The sequence below is a fragment of the Carassius auratus genome, chromosome 22, assembly GCF_003368295.1.
Source record: "Carassius auratus strain Wakin chromosome 22, ASM336829v1, whole genome shotgun sequence".
NCBI classification, from domain to species: domain Eukaryota; kingdom Metazoa; phylum Chordata; class Actinopteri; order Cypriniformes; family Cyprinidae; genus Carassius; species Carassius auratus.
The window spans coordinates 24,960,982-24,976,441 of NC_039264.1; the positions used below are offsets into that span (position 1 = coordinate 24,960,982).

The 15,460-nt window shown below is 37.7% G+C and overlaps 1 protein-coding gene across 2 annotated transcripts; it reads right to left on the reverse strand.

Moving 5' to 3' along the window:
* Positions 1-1,449: 1,449 nt before the first annotated feature.
* On the reverse strand, positions 1,450-11,335 carry dph5 (diphthamide biosynthesis 5). Of its 2 annotated transcripts, none has more exons than XM_026198408.1 (8): positions 11,260-11,335; positions 10,977-11,132; positions 9,833-9,957; positions 8,650-8,758; positions 5,750-5,870; positions 3,975-4,014; positions 2,430-2,533; positions 1,450-2,254 (listed from the first exon to the last, which is right to left on the reverse strand). In XM_026198408.1, exons 2-8 carry the CDS (start codon positions 11,109-11,111, stop codon positions 2,022-2,024), a joined length of 867 nt encoding a protein of 288 aa, XP_026054193.1. In that variant the 5' UTR covers positions 11,112-11,132; positions 11,260-11,335; the 3' UTR covers positions 1,450-2,021. The 2 variants fall into 2 exon arrangements, with proteins under 2 accessions (XP_026054193.1, XP_026054192.1); XM_026198407.1 differs by having other exon boundaries at positions 11,284-11,328.
* Positions 11,336-15,460: the final 4,125 nt, after the last annotated feature.

Here is a 15,460-nt window from a genome sequence, read left to right on the forward strand (position 1 = left end):
AGACACAGACCTTTACCCGTTTAAAATTGATCAAGATTTACTCCAGTGGTTTTCTGAATATAAATACGTCTTTTACTTTGTGTTTTAATGCTGGGTAGAAAGAGCGAAAATATTAATGAACCACAATATTGTTTACAGATGGGTAGGATAGAGACACTTTTAACACTGAAATTTCACTTCTCCTTTGTAAGAATAAACCAAAGGATGAATAGTTTTAAGGGTATGATTTGCAGAGGAGAGTATTATCATCATATACAGCACGTGAATACCTGATGCTAAACTTGGTTTGCCAAGCTGTTAGAATTGCACGTTAGATTTTATTTTATTTTCATATTTATAGAAATTTGTTTATAGATGGGTAGGGTAAAGACACTCTTAACACTGGAATTTCACTTCTCCTTTGTAAGAATAAACCACGTTTCTTTGAGAAACATGCAGGATATTTGTGAGAGTTTTATCACAGAACCAGTTTCAACTTGTTACTTCTTCGAATAATGTTAGGTGGAAAATATAAGTGTGTTCTGCAAAAAATGACAGTAGGCCTTTATAATTATTTTAATATGGTCCTTGAGGATGTTAATATGTACAAGTAAAAAAAAAAGACATCATTTTCAACCCTCATTCTGACCATCTAAAACAACCTGTTTTTAAGGGGCGGACCCTTTAAGGCTTGTCAGAAATTGGCGACTGTTATGATTGGCTAACATCATTGCATATGAAACCTTATCAACGCCACCATGCTATTGCATGTGAATGTACTGAAAACATGATCAAAATTAAAATGGTAATTTCCAGACATAGCGATATGAAATAATTTACTTGCGGTTTTTGACTGCAGCTGCAGTCAGCTCTACTACCGCTTTATTTTTCAACAAATGTTTCTCTGTGAACTCTCCATGACACTGTGCCAAGTTTACAAAACAAAATGGAGCCATTTTCTGAGGGTTATTACATAAATGCTTTTTTATTGATGATGAGGACATTTTAAGTTACGAAACTTACAGGATGTATTAAAGGAACACTCCAATATTTTTGAAAATAGCTAATTTTCCAACTCCTCTAGAGTTAAACAGTTGAGTTTTACCATTTCCGAATCCATTCAGCTGATCTCTGGGTCTGGCGGTAGCACTTTTAGCTTAGCTTAGCATAGATCACTGAATGTGATTAGACCGTTAGCATCTCGCTCAAAAATGACCAAAGAGTTTCGATATTTTTCCTATTTAAAAAGTGACTCTTCTGTAGTTACATTGTGTAGTAAGACCGACGGAAAATGTAAAATTGCGATTTTCTAGACTGATATGGCTAGGAGCTATACTCCCATTCTGGCATAATAATCAACGAACTTTGCTGCCGTACCATGAGTGATATTACGCAGATCTGTAAACCCAATCATGTTTAAATGCAACACGTGAACTTAAATTTTTATAAATAAATCAGACAGAGGCAAACTACTTCCTGACAATAGCTTTGTTCACTTCTTTTTGCAATTCATGCTCACAGAAATTAAATGAGAGACTACAGACAAAACCACAGATGTAGATGAAAACAGACAAACCACATGTAGGGTGTTGATGTGGTCAGTGGCGACGAAATGAGTGTCTTTATTGTACGTAAAAATCAATCTTCATCCATTATTACATGCTCAAAGGAATCTTATTTATATTATTAATGAGAAAGTTCCATTAAGAAAGGCTCTTGGTACGGAAACATTATGCCAATTTCGAAGAAAGCTCAATTTCAGAGGCACTAATGTAACCCAGATGAAGTTAGTCCACAATAAGTTTTTCCATTCCCTATATTTTTAAGGTAGAATAAAGTTTAAATTATTAATTTCATCATTTACTTTTCGACAGCAAGAACATGACTGCCACACATCAAAATTATCATCCCACTTGCATGCTCTCCTGACCCTCTGGAAGCTCCAAGTTCTCACGTAGACCGACTTTTCCTTAAAAAAAAAAAAAATCCCAGGAGAACTGGAAAGGGAGCTTTTTTCTTGAGGAGCACAAGCTTCTTGGATATCAAGATACGTATGTGGAACTATCGGTCATCTTCAAGGTCTTCAATCCCTCAGGACCACTGAAGAGTTTCAACATGTCCACCTCCAGAGGGTGAAGGTGTCCACTGATGATCATTGAGTGAAGTGGTCCTCCTAGGTCACTGGATGCCAACTCTTGCAGTGTCCCAGAACGGATGGTCTGGTCCTCGGCTCCAATCCGAGCCAGACCGACGCACACTGTGCCTTCGGTCATTGCTGCATTGAAGGAAAGAACACAGGATAAACCATGAAACCAAAGCTCACAAAGCTTTCAATCAAATCTAATCCAATTTCCCATCAGTGCTTGCCAGAGTTAGCCAGACGTCAAGATGGTTTAACCACAAAGTTTACAAAGGTTTTCATGTAATTTAAAAAGGTTTGCAAGAGTTACCCAGTTCCTCGCCCCGATCCCGTCGGTTCTGTAGTATCTCCAGGAGTTGCTCAGCTGCCTGAGCGACAGTCATGTACCTGGGAGGCTCATAAATCTTTCGACCCCTAGAAAGAGAGGGGATTGGTAAACTTTAAAGTGAGCAGAAGTATCTAGTGTCTCCTACTAATTTTTCTGGATCCTTGACAGTGTCAAAATTAGTTAATGCACTAATGTTTGAGGAAAACATTCCAGGATTTTTTTTCTTTATATAGTGGACTTCAATGGGGACCAACAGGTTGAAGGTCCAAACTGTAGTTTCAATACAGCTTTAAATGGTACTTCAGCCTACGTCACGTGTGACTTTTCCAATGTGACTACATAATGCATGAAGTCGTGGATGCAGAGCTAGTGCAAGACGAGCATCTGTGGTTAAAATGTGTCACTTTTTTGTATTTTATTGAAGAAAATGACAGACCGTTTCGCTACACAAGGACGTTATTCTTCAGATGGGATTGTGTAGAGCCCTATGAAGATGCACTAAAACTGAAATTTGGACCTTAGACCCTGTTGAAGTCCACTATATGGAGAAAAATCCAGCCTAATTAATTTTTTGACTGAAAAATCTTGGATGATATAGGGTTGAGTAAATTGTCAGGAAACTTTAATTCAGGTGTGAACTAATCCTTTAAGTTTCCGGGTTGTCCCAAAACATTGAGCAAGTAGGTGGTTATTAATGCAATTTACATCTGAGCTTTAAAATTATATACTCTAAATGCTTTACTTAAGGTGCATTAAACATTAATGGACCAATGGTCCATCATTGATGAAATCAGTCAACTTAAGGAAGTTGCAGACATGCTTTGAATTTCTTGCTGGGGCCATTTTCCCCTCCATGCAGTGAAGGGCACCAACCTCACTGGACAAGCATCTGACTGTGACCAAAATCATGCAGCATATGGTTATTCCATTTCCGAGTAATGGTACAACAGTGCCAATAAATCTGGGAGACATTAGCACACTTTCCAGCCTTGAACAGGGAGCATGCACCAGGCCTAATGCTCGTCTCCTTATAGCGTACATAGTGGAACAGTAAACCCATTTGGGGTTTATGTGGATTGGATATAAAATTACACAAAGTGCATGACCATGGGGGAGATAATTACAGGACACCACGAAGAGAGCAAGGAGTTAACAACCTTCTTCTACGATGATAAATAATTCAACATCAGTGAAGGTTTTTCAGAAAGAATTTGAGTTCAAGTTTGAAAGCAGACAACGAATAAAACATATTTCTGAAGGTTTCAGATGGGAAAATTATACTGTGGCAGTTCTGGAGGCGGACCAGGGAAGGTCCATGATAACATATCACGCGTCCAAGTCAAACAAGCTGCCGTGGTTTTTACTTTTGTTGTTTTTTTTCCAACTCAACCAGTCTGCCCCCCAACAACTTGCATGAATGTTAACTCAATGTCTGCTGAAAACCACAAAACGACCCTCCTGGAAAGCACCACAGACTAGATATAAATCAGCACAACCCCACAGAAAATCAGAAAGTGCGAGTCTTACCTCATTAAATTCTCCATGGACTGCTCTTTTACTTTGATATCTGTGAAACAAGGGAGTTGTAAGTGTTGTACAATACAATAAGCTTGGGTTTTATAAACTAGGCCTCTCTGGATGTTACGGTCACATCATAAATAGTAGGCGCCCCTCCATCTGGGGCTTTTAACCCCACGCAGTCTGGAGCGTGAGTACATTTTCAGACTGCACCTGAGAGGGCCCCATATTGAGAACAAAGACAAATGTACAAATAACGAGCAGTCATGTTCTCGCACCATGTCTGCACTGAAAGTGTCTACTTTAACCTCAAAATGTTCATAAATAATGGACCAATCAGATGAAAGTTCAAGGCTAAATTCAGCTGCAGTAAAATGGGACTATTTCTTTGTTTCCTACTTTCTTTATAAATGGAGATTTGGTATCAAAACTGATTTGCATGCATTTTAGAATAGCAAAAAAAGTATATAAATCTAACTTTTCTACATAAAAGCGTCACAAATTATTTAAATTAGTAGGCTAGAAACCAGAAAACTGACATAAAATGAATTGTTAAAAAATTTGCACAAACATGCACATTTAAACAAAAAACTGAAATTGGGAAACTGACATAAAATTAACAATTTATTATATTTGACAAAAACAGAAAATTGTCATAAAATTCATAATTAATGATATTTGTAAGGAAAACAAAAGTTTTTGCAAATTTGGAAAATAAAAAATAGAAAAAAAATAATAATAAAAGAAAAAGAAAACTGACAAATCCACAAAAAAAGAAAAGAAGAAAAGAAAATGAATATTTGAATGAATAATTTTATTAATGATATTACTGATGTTTGTAAAACAATATCACTTTAATTTTTAGTTGGACAGGAAAAAGCGGTTGGAGTAGCAGTGTAGTGAATCAAAAACTGAAATGGAACAAGTTCATGTACGGGGCAGACACAGTATTGGACTAGACTTTTTTGGAATAATAAACAAATCTAATTTTATTTTTTCATTTAATTTAGAAACACCAGCAAATAAATTGACCAATATTTGCCAGCTTGATTAATAGCCAATGTCTTGTTAGCAACGTTATGATGAATGGATGCAGTGTATAGTCCTTGTGTTTTGTCTATGTGTGCTTTTGTTGTGTCTGCAGGTTATTGTATTAGAAAAGCGCACTAGTGGCCAAGGGTGGACGGGGAGGTGGCCAGTCCCCGCCTTCCTCTGTTTGCTTTTGAATAATGAGGTTAATAACCCTGATCCCTCTCTTGCTCATTTTTGTCCTCGCTTTTGCTCTCCGACTCCTCAGCTGGGAAGCACCTGGGGACTCCCGCCCCTCCCCCTCTGTCCCACCAGCCAATGAGACATGACCTCAACCAACAGACCACGATTTTTACCAACATTCATTACCAAAAACGCCTTCCAATGGGAAATCCCACTGGTAATTTGGAAAACTGGGGTTTATTAAGAATTGGCTGGAAATCTCCACGGCGCAGAGATATATAAACGTAAATTATTTGTGACCATCTGCCTTGGGGGTACCAGAGCGTTTGCAACGGGCCCAAGTTTAATGTGCGCCCCGAAGGGACATGCCTATTTGACGGGACGTCAAAATACGGGGGTCGTCTCATCTGGCTTTGACACATTCATTGCTACAGTGATTGTTAAAGATGCAACACACATACATGCTTGAGGACGTGAGCCAAGGGACAAACCAGGGAATCTGCCATTGTGCCACATCATATAACTTTCTAATCAGAACATCTCGTTCACAAAGACTCAAAGGAAGTGCTTACCCAGCAGGCACAGCGTGTGCAGGCCCATATCCCTGTTCTTTTTGATCTTATCGTAGAAGCTTTCAGGTCTCCATGTGTTCGTCCAAAACACAATTGACACCGTCTCCCCGAAGTTGTACAGCTAAGGAGGAAAATGCAACCACATTCATACTTTATTTACTCAAACTAGTTCTTATTTTGCATTGATCACTGTGCACATGAGTAGCCAGCTATGTTTAGCCACCGACAAGGTGCTTCCTGTTATTCAGTAAGCATGACATCATTCTGAACACTAGAGAGCCACAGAGCTGACACAACAAAGTGACTTTACAGCAGACAGACTTGTTACCGGTTACTTTAGGTCCTACAGACCCTCTGGAGCACATATTATATATTTGAACATATACACATAGAAGTCATCCCACATCTTCCAAGTCTAGGGGTGTCCAGTTATGCTTCTGAAAGGCCAACGATCTCCAACACACTTGCCTGGAGTTTTTTTAGGCCATGTCCACACTAATACATTTACGTTTGAAAACGCATCGTTTTTCCTTTCATCCACACTGAGACAGTGATTTTAGTCAAGGAAAACTGAGCTTTTTTAAAACGCTCTCCAAAGTGGATACATTTGAAAACGCAGTTTTTCGCGTTGTAGTGTGGACTGTGAAAACGGAGGCTTTTGAAAACGATTTGTCACGTTTAGTCAAGTGACGCATATTATACCAAAAGATATCCGTGTTTATACTGGTATTGTGCATGTTATGTGCTATGCACTTTCACACTATCGCTACAGATGTGTTACTTTGTTCACTCTTCATATCACAGTCCTGCAAAGGTAAAAGCAAATTTACTTGCTATCGCTATTTGCGGCAAAACCTGAGGGTAGTTACGTTTTACATCAGACACACAATCGTAAGTATGTGATACCTGGGTGCGTCAGTGCATGAAGAGTTCTTTTCGTAAATAAAATATATAAAATTTACTGTCAGAAAAATGCATGAAAATGTCTTATGTCCGTTCCATGTGTATCACCTGCAGTGAGCTTTTTGAGGCTTTGCGCATGCGCAGAAACCCAATTTAATGTTTTTTGATGTTTCTGTGTGGATGAGACACTTTTGGGAAATGCTTGAAAAGGCTAGTGTGGATGGAGAGCATTTTAAAACGAAAACGCCGTTTTCAAATGTATCCGGATTGATGCCTCAGTGAGTCTAGAGGAGAGTGGCCCTTGAGGAGCAGGTTTGAACACCCCTGACCTACTTGGTTACTGAGGTCAACTAGAGACCTAGATGAATTCCTTTTTGTTTATCTAATAAATCTATAACAAATTCAGCAGTGGAGACTTAAAGGGATAGTTCACCCAAAAATGAAAATTCTGTCATCACTGTGCCACTCTCTTGAATGCATGTTGACACGGAAGAGAAGAAACTAGAATAAAGTAATTATTTTTGTTTTCTGAGTGCAGAAAAAGTATTCTTGTAGCTATATAAGAACCACTGAAATGACTATTTTGACGATCTTTTCTGGGCCTTGAACGTTTCAGTTCTCTTTGTGAACTGAAACAAGGGAACAAGCATGGATTCAGTTTACCTAAACAAGGGTACCGATTAATAAGTTCAGCAAATGATATCAAATTAAAACATGGCAACAAATCAATCTGTCGTGGAAACAAATACATAGTTTTGTGGACATGCTTTCTATTTTTTCTCGCATGTGATGTGTGAGGCTCTGCAGGTTTTAGCGTGCTGATAGTCAAAGAAAAGAAGATGCTTTGAAAAATAGGTGAAGTACAATTTTGGGTGAAGTACACATTTAAATTCACATCTAAATTAAATTTCTAAATACACAAGCTGATCATATGTTACCAATTGATCCATGCAATTTTTGCATTAAGATATGCCACAATCAAATCAACAACTAATGAATAGAAAGTTTCCATTATATATATATATATATATATATATATATATATATATATATATATATATATATATACACACACACACACACACAATTCTTTTTTTTTTTGTTCATTTTTGATCACCGGTTTCATTATTATGTATGTCACAATGTGGAAGAAAAGATATGTGACTACGTTTCCTTCATTTCAAACTGTAAGATCATCATTCAGAATCCAATACCTAGGGAAGCAGAGCAAAATTAATCCTTCCAATACAATCTTTGGAAACACAACCAGATGACACTTTGGGTGCAGAAAGTCTCAAGTCATGCTTTTTTGTGGAATCAATTGTTGTTGATTGCTTCCAAATAGCGCATATTGATCTACACTCGAACAGTAACTGCAAAGCTTGCGTTAACCTACCAGATCCCTCTGTGGCTGAGAGCAGCAGCTGTGGCAGATGATTTAGGACCTGCTTTTTCTGCCTAAATAATATCTTTTAGAAATGGCACCACTGATCTCAGATCATCTGAAGACTCCTATCGTCATCTGGGGCCTCTTGGTACACAAAGCTGCCCTGACAGGTCAATACAGGGGGCTGTTATTGATGGCCAGTAGGCTTAGTTGATAGACTCCGCTGGGAAGCCTATGGCACAAAGGCCGTAATGCCGTTTGATAATTTTCACGAGAGACTGGGCCTGAATGACGCACGATAGCGAAGTACATTCTCTGGAAAGGACATGTTGAGAATGACACCACAGGGAAGCGTTGCGATGAGTTGCGGTCGCATTACCGATTTTTCAGCAAAATTCAGTGGGCAAATAAGGACTGTTGGTAATTGTTTAGTGTTGTATAAAGCAGATTTCACTTTCAAAGCAAACTACTTTCAGTTTGAACCAGTTGCAAAATCTGCATGGGGATATATTCCGCCCTCACATGAAATTCCAAATTGCGTTGATTCCAATTGAAATAACTGAATTTCGCTTGCAAAAATTCACCAAACAATGTTAAACTTGGGCCTTACCTGCAATCCACAGCAGCCCACTGCGTTCATGATGGAGGCATTGTGAATAACGCGATACTGAATCCCAGCATTCAACGCTCGCAGAACCAGGTCGCTGTGGGTCGTAGCTCTGAAGAGAAGAAATGTAGTAGTTTTTATTTATTTATTTATTTTTTTTTTTACGTACACCTCTCTAAATCATGTGCCAATGGCATAAAAATGGCTACTTATCAACATATTTCTTTCTACTGTGTTGTGCGGTTTACAATGTGGAAGAAATCAGAAATGCGCCAAAAATGCTTATCCTTTCGATCTCGGATATATCATTAAATTATATTAAACCCACACATTCCTAAGTGCAGGAAAATGAGGAGTCAGACCCCCGTCCCCCTCCCGCTATGTGGGTTTCGGTGGTTTGGCTGGAAAAACGCTGGAGCCAAACACTACACAAAGCTCAACCGTGACTAGAAACGGCCGAGACGGGAAAGTGGGGCGTAATTAGCTCATCTCTTCTGGAGAATTTCCAAAGTACCCACACTTCAGACGTCCACATCCCACTTCTCGTAAAAGCGATAACGTTGCACCCCAGGGCTTTGGTGCTCAACCACTCTTGTGGTTCTTCAGGCACAAATGTCCAGAATAATAGGAAGCATTTCCATTATTTATCTTCTGTTAGGCTGTAGAATGTGTTTTCCGATAGTTTTTTCTTTTTTTGTTGTTTCAATACACTTACGGAAGAAAGGGATATTTATTTTGAGGAGTGCACTTAATTGTACTTGAGGGGCATTATCAGAATCAGAATGGAGTTTATTGGCCAAATAAGTTTGAACGTTTCCAGCAATTTCTCATATAATTGCGTCTCTAAAAACTGAATATAACTCTAATAGGCCAGTGATAAAGCTTTCGGGTGAACGTCTGTGCAATGTCTGGATTAAGGTTTCCATTTGAGTCATTGCATTTGTGGGATTGTGGCATATGTGATGGCAAGTTATGGGTTAGTCAAAACAATAGCAACATGAGGTGCATCTTATGACAAATATGCACAGAAACCAGAAAGTTGGCAAATGGTATTGTTGAGTGTTAATCCTCATTGGTGGATCTTTTAGTTTAGGACAACTTTGAACTTGTTGTCATATATGGATTAAATATAACAGTAAAGATAGACAACTGTACTGTAGATTGTGAAGTGGTTAGTTAGTCTTACCCAAAAGGATCACCAACCACTAGAAACGCCACATCACTGACATCTGCGCCCTTCAGGATCTCATCAGCCTGTTGTTCCACCATATCTCTGTCGGCCAGCAGCAACTCGCGCCCATAATACTCCTCCTGAGACAGAACACAACGGCGCCGTAAATCTGAGTGCCAAATATCATTATTTCTGATCAACATGTATTTGAATTTCATATCAGACTGTACCAAGTGTTGCATCAAGTTATAATGCTTGATAATATTATTATTAATGTTATTGCTTGATACTATTTTTGAATAGAATTATATTTGTAAATATTAATACATTTTATTTTATTAATTTAGCTGATGCTTTAAACCCAAGTGGTTTACTGATGATGAATACAACAAGCAATATTATGAATAAAATAAATTTCATTAAAAAAAAAAGAAAAAATTAACTATATTTCTTTGTGGAAAAGCTAAAACAAAGCTTGAAAGAAAATAATTTTGACTGGTTGTGGAAGATTTCTTTTAATTTATATGGTTAAAAAATGAAAAATAAAAAAGGATAATAATAATAATAATATTTTTCAAATCATAGTTACTGTCAAGGTGGTGGAAAAAATCTTATTAATAAGCTAAAAAAAAGTTATGAATATACACAAACACAAATTATGATTACTTGTTACAAAATTATTATTTAAAAAAACTTTTGTCCACCAAATAATCAGTGTGGTGCAGTAAGTTGACCAATTTCTTGACATGTGACAGGAAAACTATTAAACAGGAAATGATATCAACTGTAGAGCTTCATGATTACATGTCAAGGAAAGCAAAGTTCTTAAGAATATATTTGGACCTTTTTATGACAAAACACTGCTAGTTCAGGTCAAATTGAGTAAACTAAAGCATATTTGATGTAAAATATGGAATACATTTAACCTTTTGAAAAATGTCTGACACATTTCTTGGCACTTGTTTTTTAAACTAATAGATAGACAGAGAGAGAGAGAGAGAGAGAGAGAGAGAGAGAGAGAGAGAGAGAGAGAGAGAGAGAGAGAGAGAATATTGCAGAATACGTGAGTTTTTCCCTCCATCTAGTTTTGCCTGTGATGTTAATCGAGCGGTCACCTGTCAGGATTCAGTCATTATAATATGTTTAATCATCAACATACCAAAGCGTCCTTCCCGACGGTCAGTATGGACGTGTATGCCTCCAAATAAACACGACTACACTGCCGGACGATCTCTAAACCTTTAACAGTGATGTCTTTACAGTCGCCCAGACCAAGACCGATGAGATACAACATCTCTACACCACAGACGACAAGCTAAATCACACACAAAAAACATACATGTATATGAACGTTAACTTGCAAAAGAGCTGCCTGACGAGATACTATTATGCGATCGTTTATCAGACACTGAGAAGCTTGCAGAATACATTCAGTTCTTCACCGTTTTCTGTTATTCTGCACTCACATGGTGCCACATGCAGCAACTGACAACCGGCTGCCGTAAAGCGAGGAGAAGTCCACGACAGTGTCGCGTACTGTATCCATAGAAACAGAATAAGCGCTGATGATTGCTGGCTGGACTGAAACCACAAGACTAATCGACAAGACGTTCATTTAAAACCACATTCACTGTGTCTAGGATGTTGATGTAATATATATATATATATATATATATATATATATATATATATATATATATATATATATATATATATATATATATAGTTATTTTGTCACCTATGCACCTTTGCGTGACCTAAAATTACCACACAGCTCACAACCCATTGGTTTAGAATAAAGTCTGGCCATTTAATGAGTGAACTCTCATTACCCTCAAAACCACACATTCAGACATATTGTGCAATTCAGTGTAAAAGTCTGAATAACTGGCAAGTTCAGGACTATTTACTGTGCTGTTTTCTGTTTATTTACTCTGTAAAGCCATCAGTTTCACCCTCAAATTGCAGAAAAAAAACATTATGTTGATAAATGTGCACACAATCTTTTCCCAAATACCACAGAATGCAGCATTTTATGACTTTCTGGGTTGTTGATTCATGATTTGTGCAGTACTTTTAGCATGTTTGGATGTTACGGATTCCAAGGTGTTTTCAAGACCATTTATGGATTTATGACTGTCTGGATTACTTTAAAAAATGTAAATCTTAATGACAAATAATGTCCAAAATAATTTCCTTGTGTTATCTATTGACTGAAGCTGTTGTAAATTCATGGTCTTTATTATGATTCCTAATGCGAGTCGGGATTAATCCATGGTACTTAATAACCACGGTTTAGCGGACCTTGAGCTTGACCTGTTTTATTTGTAGGTTAATAGGCTGTGAATTAGGGTGAGGACCTTTTGTTACACACAGCTGATACCTGTAATGAATGAACACAAAGTGCAGTCAAAGGTCTTTAATCTAAATATAAGGCTTACAAGCCCTAAAGGCTCATGGACCATCTGGTCTCCACCCCCAATGAACTTGTAATGTGAAGTCAAACAAAGACATTTCAGGTTTTTCAGCCTGTAATGTACTGCCTTGATTGACATAATTATTTAAATCTATTTGCTTTATTTAGGAGAGTAAAGTAGAGCGGGCAAGTTGCTCGGAAGTCACTTGGCAGTCATCTTAGTCTATTTCCAAGCACAGCTCCTACAAGAAAAAATTAATTCTCAGAAACTGTTTGTGAAACGCAAAGTATGGGTAATGCAAAGGTTTAGAGATGGAGTGCAAAGGTTTTGCAGGTGAATATAAGATTTTGTGAATAAATGCAACATTTTTCAGGGGAACGTGAACATTTTTCAGTTGAATACAAAGTTTCTTGGGGAATGCAAGCATTTTGCGATTAAACCCAAAGTTTCTTGAAGGAACACCAACATTTTTAAGCAAATGGATGGACATGAATGTATTTTCAAAGTTTTCCAGGTAAACTCAAAGTTTCTCGGTGGAACGTAAAAGAATCTTGGGAAACGAACACTTTGTTGAGTGAATGCAAAGTTTTTGGGGTAGTGTAAATCATCTTTTTTAGATGATTCAAATTTCTCAGTGGAACGCAAACATTTTTCAAGCAAACTCGAATTTTATAGTGGAGTGCGAAGATTTTGCAAGCAAACACAAAGTTTCAAAGTGAAACGCGAAGATATTGCAAGCAAATGTAAAGTTTCTGAGTGGAGTGCCAAATTTTTGCAAGCAAAAGCAAATGTTCTCGGTCGAACGAAAGAACAAATGTGTTTGCAAGAGTTTTGCAGGGGAATGCAAAACGTTTTTGCAAACATTTCCGTAGGGTACGCAAAATCTTTCTGAGAGAAGGCAACATTTTGTAATATATATATTTTTTTTGTTACCATTTTATGAGTAGTGCAAAAACTACAGTAAATCAAAACAGATTTAAATATAAGAGTGGCAAATTACACAAGATATAGTTTAAAATGCAGTAAATATAGTCCAATTTATAGTTTGTAAAATAAAGGCATAGTATATTTTTTAAACATATAGTAGAAGAAAATAAAGTAAAAAAAAATAGAGTACAGCAAATAAAAGCACTCGAGTAAACAGTTTTATTGTCATCGTATGTAGAATTACACTGTCATTCTTATGCATAATGAGCTCTGGTTCTGTTTACTAAAGTTGCAGACAGCGCATCGAAGCGTCGTTGTTTACCTCAAATCAAACTGATGTTTTAAGCACATCCCAGGCCCGAGAGGTGTGTGTGTGTGTGTGTGTGTGGAAACGTATGACTCGTCTCGAGGCCTCTCCAGTGGAGCTTCCTCACCATTTGTAAAGTGCAGAATGGACTCTGTCAGTCCGCATTGTGCCAGGCAGAATGGGCTTAGTGGAGCCTGGCAAAGAGAGGGGTTTTTTGCGCTATGGGCTTTGGATCCGGTGCTGTCCATTCCACTGCCAGCGCTGCTCGCTGCCTCCCAGCTCGTTGCTACGGCAACCGGACCAGGCCAGCATCTGAAAACAATTTGGTTCTTAATGAGAATTTACTTTGCGCAAATGGTGGGAAAATTGGGGGTGGGAGAGGGCGAGGAGAAGAGGGGAAAGAAAGGAAGGGAGGAATGAGGCGCCTGGATCTTGGATGCTTGTCTTGAACTTCTGAGGCATACTGGAGAAATATACAGAGTTTCTTCTTGTTGCTTATTGATTTAAAAATCTTTCTGAATGCATTTGTTATATAAGCCCATATAAAGCCCATTTTTTTTTTACAAAAATTCCCAATCCCGAGAGGTAAACATAAATCTTGTCCACTCATTTCTGAGTGCAACATTATGTAATGCGTCGTCTTGATGTCCTGTGTGTGTATGAGAGGCATTCAGCTCTCCGATAGATGGGGAACGATGCCAGCTTCTGCCGGGATCCCCCCTTTGTACCCGTCTCCCTTTTCCCTTGTTTTGTTTGGGCCCAGTCAGCCAGTCGCAAATTGTCCCAGAAGAAAGGGCCAATCCGGTTGCACTGTGGCGAGAGAGAGGGTCCCTACAGAAAAAAATTAACTGTTTGTCTCTGCCAGCGTTTGGTCGGACCTGGCACCACTAGAGGACCAGAGGAGAGGTTGAGATAGCATGAAGGGGTGGAAATCTGGGGCTTCTTCGAACCAATAAGTTTGACTCCTGAATTAGTCTTGGTGGGAACTAATTGGGTAAAAGGTCACATTTTACCCCCAAATCGAAATAGTTTAGAAATTATGTTGTTATATATTATATATTTGGGTTTTTTTGTCAATTGTTGACATGCAGTAACAGTACAGAGCTTAACAATTAATATAAATCATGTCCAGGTCACATTTTACCCCAAAATGAAAAGAAATAGGAAATTACATGATATGTTTTATATTTTGAAAACAGCCGGTGCTTGACTGTTGCATTTTCTCTGGCAAATAATATATAATATATTAAATAATATATAATTTCCTCATTTTGCATATATTAAAAATTAGTAAAATTATATATTATAAAAAATTTTGAGAGAATTGTCAACATATCGTAAGTGTTTAAAATGAATGAATAATTTCTTCTTGGAAGAATTCGATTTTGAATGTTTAAGTATATACTGAGACCCCTGACTTTTGAGTGTAGACTTTAGAGTCTAACGAAGCACAGTTCAAAACATTGTTGAGATCTATTTTTAAACTAAAGAAGACCGATGTTAACATTTTCAGTTTAATCAGTCGTGTCTGGGAGAAACAACTGAGATCATCGCTTCTTTTAGCTTCTGCTCGAGGTAATTCAGTTCATGATTTCGAATCCATGTTTTGTTTTTATTCTTAGTCACTGTTTTTATTCCAAGAATTGAAACACCAACACTGTCTTATCTTGGGACTTAAAATACCAAGTGAAGTTTGTTTTCTCAGCGATATAAATTATTAGCATACATGGCGCCATAGTTTATGCTCTGTCACTTTGCTTATAACAGAAATGTCCAGTTTATGACTTTCAAACCAATACAAAACCCCCAGGCCTTTCGACATCCATACAAACAAACTCACAAACAATAAATATCTGATAATGCCTAGATCTGGTAAAATAAACCAATAACAGGAAAAACACCCCCTGTTTCCTATTCCTGTGCTCGGGGCATGAATAGCTGTTCCCCAAGTGACCACTGCCTTCTCCCACGATTCTCGGTGTGAAGTCTCTG

Excerpts from the sequence above, each read along its gene's own strand:
- dph5 (XM_026198407.1), bottom strand. Across the intron at positions 8,759-9,832 it reads GTGGTTGGTGATCCTTTTGG|AGCTACGACCCACAGCGACC; the intron begins GTAAGACTAACT and ends TCTTCTCTTCAG. Across the intron at positions 4,015-5,749 it reads GCACACGCTGTGCCTGCTGG|ATATCAAAGTAAAAGAGCAG; the intron begins GTAAGCACTTCC and ends CTTGTTTCACAG.